The sequence below is a fragment of the Stegastes partitus genome, unplaced genomic scaffold (genome assembly GCF_000690725.1).
Source record: "Stegastes partitus isolate 25-593 unplaced genomic scaffold, Stegastes_partitus-1.0.2 Scaffold1070, whole genome shotgun sequence".
NCBI lineage: Eukaryota > Metazoa > Chordata > Actinopteri > Pomacentridae > Stegastes > Stegastes partitus.
The window spans coordinates 2943-10288 of NW_007578801.1; the positions used below are offsets into that span (position 1 = coordinate 2943).

The 7346-nt window shown below is 41.3% G+C and overlaps 1 protein-coding gene across 1 annotated transcript in view; it reads right to left on the reverse strand.

Moving 5' to 3' along the window:
- The window catches only part of LOC103367610 (inactive dipeptidyl peptidase 10-like), a gene marked incomplete at its 3' end in the record, with an annotated part of 154111 nt that overhangs the window by 1286 nt on the left and 145479 nt on the right, over positions 1-7346 (reverse strand). The window contains 6 exon segments of the mRNA XM_008295692.1: positions 539-733; positions 989-1058; positions 3514-3612; positions 4919-4966; positions 5872-5993; positions 7240-7301. Of these exon segments, the coding sequence (XP_008293914.1) occupies positions 539-733; positions 989-1058; positions 3514-3612; positions 4919-4966; positions 5872-5993; positions 7240-7301 (596 nt within the window).

Below are 7346 nucleotides of genomic sequence, written 5' to 3' on the forward strand. Positions count from 1 at the left end.
TCTTCTAAGGCTCAGTCATCTTCTGATTGACAGGTTGCTACCACATGGGTGTGTATGGTCTCCACTTCTTTCATCACAACCAGATACAAACCAAGATGTCGACAGCCAGAGTGCCAAACTGGAGGCTTTAAAAGAGTAGTCCACAAAGCAGTGGGTGACATCCGAGTGGCAATATCTATTCTTTGTACACAGTGTATACACAAGACTTGCCTTCTCTCCTTGACCCTCAGCTACTGCAACATGCCTTCACGTTGTTTCTTTATTGAATGTACAGAATAAACTGATACACAAATGGGACTGTGATGTGTGTGCACTGGCTTATACAAAGTGTTTACATGTGAAACAACTTGCTGCTAAGGCAAGGAACTAGAAAATGGAAGCAGCATGTAAAACTCTGGCCGTTAAAAAAAAAACAGAATTACTAGTATTGCAAAAAATATTTGGGTCAGGGCCTGCTTGGTTTATATGGAATTTGCACACCAGATCTCAGAATCAACCAGAGCATTATTAGAAGAACAAAGTCCATGTGACAACATACTGTACTGCTGTGACCTGGTCCTGAACATCAACGGTTCCTAGTCCCTGGTAAACATCTTGAAGGATCCTCTGACCCTGGAAGCCGCTGCCACGACCGTCCAGACGGGCCACGATGACGCTCTCTGAAGTGACCAGGACAGATTCCCAGCCGAGAGAAAAACGGTCACTCACAGCCTGACCACCAGGGGCGCTGTCTCTGTAGGAGGGCAGACAGTTTGGTCCAATCAGAACACCAAACATTCCCAAGACATAGTGGTTCATGTGGAAACAAATTTTAGGGCAGTGGTTCCCAAACTTTTTGGTTTGAAATGCCTTTAAAGCTAATTTTCCTAATTCCAAAGTACATCTGGGGCAATGAAAAAATGAGCATTATGTTTCGATTATCTCACAATATAACGACTGTTATGACATGCAGTAAGTCAAGAAAATGTGTTGAAATAGTATTACGTACAGGACCAGTAAAAGCGGATGCTCCCGTGTTTCATCCAGATTTCTCGGGACAATTAACTCCAGGCGAAGCGCTGCAAAATAAGTCAGTAGATTTCAGTAAATATGAGTCTCAATTACTTTTGATGTGCCGTGCATGCATTTCTATCCTTCAGATTATGCCAAACCTCTGTGTACTGCACGGTCAGGTTAGTAGCTTCACTGATCGGGGTTGGTGGAGGTAACATGGAGTCATGTTTAGCTGGTGTTTTAAATCGTTTCACTTAGTTTTAACACGGTCTCACTAATCGAGTGCAGATAAACCTGATTTACCAAAGAGGCCTTACTCATGTGAGTAAATTACAAAATGATGGAAGTTGATAAGTTCGGAGGGCAGTCGTGGGATTGTTGTTAACTGGGATGAACCAGTGGGGCAAAGATGTCAGAACAGCACCATCAGCACAGGATGACTGTACACGTCTAACACAAAATTTGAGAACTGCACATAAAGCCTTTTAATAAAGTGTTAATATAAGTTTAAGGCTACACTGCTGGTCTAGTTGCCTTCTGACAAAAACAGTCGGTGCTGTATGACGTCTGCATGATTAAGACTCGGCAGCTTCCGATCCAAAACAAACAGTGCTTCATGTGAAAAGTAGGTCTGTGGGCTCGTCAGCTTTTGTTGACAGGGTCCCATCTGACTGTATTACAGCGCAAAAGGCCATAAATATGTATCACATTGTCTCTAATAGCGAACACAGATTACAGAAAGGGAGCCATATGGCGAGCCGTCCCCTCTAATTGAAACAATATACGGCTGCGCTTCTGATTTCAATGCTGTTCTAGCTCAGCACCTGTTCATCCTGAAGACAAGTCTGCCGCTCAGAGTTTCACCGTCCGGTTCACGGGCTCCTAACATGCCGGAAACTATCACTATTATTACTGTTAGTGCATTGAGATGCCCTTGAGTAATGACGTGACAGTTACTTGACTCTTTTCAAGCAGCCTGGCTCCCATAACAGGGGTAGGGAATTCCAGAAACCCTGTCAGATAAAGAAATCTCGTGCTGTATTTTGTGCTATTGACAGCACTGGTTTTCTAACGGTCTTATTTGCATGTGCATGAGACGTTAAAGTATCGTCATAGCTGCAGATTGTCGTGCACTCCAGCTAAACCACAAAGCAGCCTCCTTGTGTCTACGTGAGTCGGCTTCAGCTGCCGAACGGTTCATTTTTAAGAGTGGATTTACATTCATCAGCTGTCTATTCTACATAAATGATTAGCAAGCACTTCTTTCACACAGAAAACAACCGGTAGCAGTGTCGTGTTTTGTCTGTGACTGGAGCTTACAAGGATGTAGGTACATTTTTTTTAATTCATCTTGCACGACCGCATATGAGCTGCAAGTACGGTGTTTGTTTCCCATATGGAAAAAAAATGATCCGAAGAGGAAGTATTTTCATGCTGCAAATCACAGCTTGTGTTTGCACATTTGGAAAAATGATTGGTGGGTGTTGAAGAGGTCATCTGGTGAAAATTACGTTTTGGTTTTTTCTTTACGTCTGGAGACACATCATGAGCACAACGAGCGGTCGACCCCATGGCTGAGCATTTCACCTCCAAACTGCAGTGCACTGATTACAGTCTCAAAACAACACATTCAGACTTGCAAGATGGGGGGCCACTTCAGAATTGGTTTGTGGTTTGCACATGTATGGCTGAAATTCTCCAACATTACAACCAGGCATTTCTATGAGTCTACTCTAAAGACTCTGTTCAATACACGTGCAGTGAGTCATACTCTGTGGAAACACTACTGCGTCCACACCATTGATCTTTTACTGCAGTTGCCACGCAAACACACATTTTGGTCTAAATACAAATACAAATGTGTGGAAGGGCCCACCTGGACTTGGGGAGATAAAATGTATGTCTAGCATAGCACCTGTCTTACAGTGTTTAAGCAGGAGACGAACCGTTGTGCTGAACCTGCAGGCAAGTGGAGACCTTGTAGATTCACACATTCTAAAAGAGGCAAATGTAGGAGTGTAGAGTTCTATCTAAGCCATCTTAGGGTATTATTTTGATGAAGAAAAAATACTAGTAATATGTAGCTTTGATACAGAGGCATGAACTTTTAGGGATTTAATGAGCGGCTGGAGACGGACTTTGGCAAAATATGATTCAGAAAGTCCAGCTTGAGTCGTTTATCCATTAATTTGAAGGCATATGAGGTACAAAACAGAATCCCGCACACTGTCTAACTTGCAATGATAAAGCAACATTTCAGGTGCTAGACCTTCATCAGGCAAGTGATGATTCCTTTGGGTTCATGAAATAGAGGCAAGACTTCACAACTCTGGAAATTCCGATTGCTTGCATGCACACAGCAGCTGATAAAATAGAGAATGCGTGAGGATTGAACATACTGGCTGTTTGGCTGTAAATATGGTGATAATACAGACAATGCTCTGGGGGTGAGTTAGAGGACAACAAATCATTATCACAAAGCACGTGAAAACACGATTAAGGACGGTTGTAGCGTCTTACCAAAGTTGTTGATCAGCACAGTTCTTCTCTCCCACTTGGGCATTGTCCTGTTTATCAGTGCATGTCTTAATTCTGTGTTTGTTTCCAGAGTCTTGTGCTCTGCAGGATGACAGGATGAGAAGAATGACTTGTAGTTAATAGAAAGCGACAAATACAACATGCACTCGATGGAATTTATTTCAATATCAAATGTGAACGGACGTTTCCAGCTACATTAATTACTCGAAATCCAGCTCTTTTTTAGTTGTATGACTTGCTTCAAGTGCTTCAATGTGGGTAGTTTTTTTGTTTTTTCTAAAAGACACCATTTCCCATAATCCCTAGAAGTCCACGTTGGAAGACTAGTAAAAAATGTCAACGATAAATGATCAAGGTGAGTTGGAGCGGGACAAATCCAAATGAAGGTGGCACTAATTGGTACCAAATGCCATGTTTGTAGTTTTCTTTCATGGGAGATGTAGTTTGTTCATTTCTTCCATAGTAACCATAGCTAAAATCACAAAGGTTTCAAGTGTTGTGTGTCAAAAGTTGTGGATGTTGTTTTGACTGAGAATATAGAGAATAAATTCTAGGAACATGATTACATTCCTCAGAGAGCTGAGCAAGATAACGCAGTACGCTACAGCAGCAATGGACGTCCGCTCTTTGTTTTCAGTTCAAGAAGATCTGCCCGTTGAGTCGTCGTACATGATAACCATCAAAACACTGACATCCAGAACTGTGGAGAGGATCCGCTGTCAGGGAGTTTAGTTTTGGAGCGGTCGTTTTCTTCATCCTTAAGTTTGAAGGACAACTACTCTATTTTCTATTATAATGTAATATAATGTGTCATTTGTGAAAACCACAAAATGGTTTGAAGACATCCAAGTAATGTGATGAGCTAACGGAACAGCAGACATGTTTGCTCTCTGTAGTCAAGTCACACAAGTGGAGAAATTCAATGATTGATTGGCCAAATGTTAAACCCTACAGTACATAAAAACATGACACGATCATATTAAATATATCACCATCTGTCAATCTGCAGCGACTGTGGGAGGAAGATTATCGCTTATCTGCTGCTCAGTCCCCAGATGCTGTTCTGAGTGCCTCTGATGTACACTCAGCATCATTTTAAGCACTTAACGCTTCACCTAATTGCATCTTCATGTCCATTTTTTTTGCAGACTTACGTCAACCTCTGTTGTCGAATGTCGGCTTGATGGTTTAATCTTAGCATCTTAATCTGCAAAACGTGATTTGACCAATTAATGCACTTTTCAGATGCTGAAGGAACACTGAGAGAAAAAAAAAAATCAATGTGTGCTTCCATCTAAATATAATATATAAATATACCTGATGCAAGTGAGCGAAAGAGTGTAAAGAGAAGATTGATTCGAGTTTATCAGCTCCAGACACAACTTACCATTCATATCACTCAGTTTGTGAAGAGTAGTTTGGGGTATTCCAGGGCCTGGGGAGAAATGAAAGTTTAAGTCGGTAAATATAACTTTATTTGACATTTTATTGCAGGTGTTGTATTTTATGTTAGGGGCATTAAACATAAAGAGATTAAAAGACAGGAAAATCTAACCCTAACAGAATAAAGACTGAAATGATACTTTTTAGTGTGAAAATATAAAAACAGCCCCTAAAACAACAACAAATATGTATTCTATACAACTGAACTTAGCCTTTGAGAGATAAAAGTAGGGCTCAGGAACATTAGCATGCAATGATTTTACTTATTATTGTTCACTTGGGTGCCACCAGGAAAGCCTAACAAAAAGCCAGTTGAGTTTAGGTTGCATTAAAGCGCAAAACGCAGCAAACCTCTAAGTCTCCCTCAGCATGACACTTTCCACAGAGCTCTGACCTGACGGCATACGATCAACGCTAATGCTAACCACAGCAACAACACAAACGCAAAATGCAAAACAAAAACATTGACATGAAAAACAAAAGTAATCGACTTAAGTTCCCAAGATACTGGGCGTGCATGAAGACTCTTGTGTTCACTCTTGCAGCCACCAGCATAACGTTTGGTCGCTGTTCAGAATTTTCAGAAGCAGCTCTAGTGAGGAAATAAAACTGGCAGACACTCAGAATTTAAGAGGGAAGCAGTGTTTATCTGGTTCTGATGTCACAACGGGCCTTTTGATAGATAGAAAAATGAAAGAAACAGGAGGATGCATTTTGTGAGTCTCTCATAATACTAATAATGACATCTCTCCCTCCCTTGTAGAGCCAAAATGTCATCTTGAACAACAGTAAAACAAGCTGTGAGGCTGTAAAAAAATAAAAAAATAAATAAAAGCAGCCCCCCAGATGATAGTGTTATTAAGCCCTCAGCTGTGATGTTCCAGCCACAGGCGCTACCTCTGCAGTTAAGAAGAACGTGTTGGTAGTTGGGGCTGAGGACGGCGTCGAAGTAGGTGCACTTTGTTTTGAAGAGGGAGCAGGTCAGGCATTCTTTGAGAAATGGATCCGCAGTGGAGACCCTGTTTGCGAGGAGGAGAACAACAAAGCCGTGTGAGGACAAAAGAAATCAATTTCAGAGGACTTGCAACTGTTGAGCTACCATCAGTCTGTTTGAGCTGCAGGCGAAATGCAAAACGAGTCTGTCAAAATAAAACGTCCTGTTTGATACATGTGAGCACTCTAGTTGATCCGATAAAGTGCTTTTTCCTTTAGCCGGTTTGATGCGTACGTCCAGTTTGCACGCAGTTCAAATACAGAATAAAAGCTCCAATGAAGAATTTAAAAACAGAACAAAACATCAGATTTTATTTCATATTTACATGCAGCATCCATGTAAGAGTAAATGCCACATTCCCAGCATGTTTTCCCACCTATTAGCATTCCTTTCTCTTAGTGATTATCTTGAAAGTTTTTCCTTAAATTGTGACACAAACTTGACTGTAAGGCTCCATGTGTCTCATTCTAAAGGACAAGATTGATGCTAAAAAATAAGATGAGCAGATCAGTCCTACACTCTAATCTGGACAGCAAATAGAAACTCATCAGGCACTTTATTAGGAACAACACACCAATACTGCGTGTTGCATTAGACGATGCTCAATTGCGATCAGAAAGGAATGCACATGATCAGCAACAATCCTCAGCTTCACATTTCTGCTGTTCGCTGACAGAACTGGAACCTGACACGGTCTTCTGCTTGTTGTAGCCCATCAGCCTCAAGGTTGTACGTATTGTTCATTCTGAGCTGTTTGTCTGCTCAGCACAGCTGTAAAGTGCGCTTATTTGAGTCAGTGTAGGCTTCTGTCAGCTCCAATCAGTCCGACCTCTGACCCCTCTCATCAACAAGGCGTTTCGGTCCACAGAGCTGCCGCTCGCCGAATGCTTCTCTTGTTTTTATTGAGAAAACTCTGCAGACTGTTGAGAGCTCAGCAGTTTCAGAAACACTCAAAGCAGAGACTGAGAGGTGACTGAGATCACTTTTCTTTTTCTCCATTATGATGCTTAATGTGACCACTAACTGAACTCTGACTGTATGTAAGACCCTGCTGCTGCATGATTGACTAGATAATTGCATGAATAATGCATAAAGGGATTTCTGTACACTTACCTTTTAAAGGTTTTCCTAATCAAGGATAAATCTTGTCTTATAAAATCTACAGCCAGCAGATGATAAGTTCAAATCAATCAAGTCAATTTTATTTGTACAGCGCAGTTGACAACATATGTCATCACACAGCGCTTAACATGGTACAGTATAGACCTTACAAATGAAGCTGAGGATTGTGTTGCCTTGTTTACCCTGTGTCGGTCCAAAAGGTGATATTGGTCATGATTTGTTTAATCCATTTGGAAACTAAAATGTTAAGTCCCAG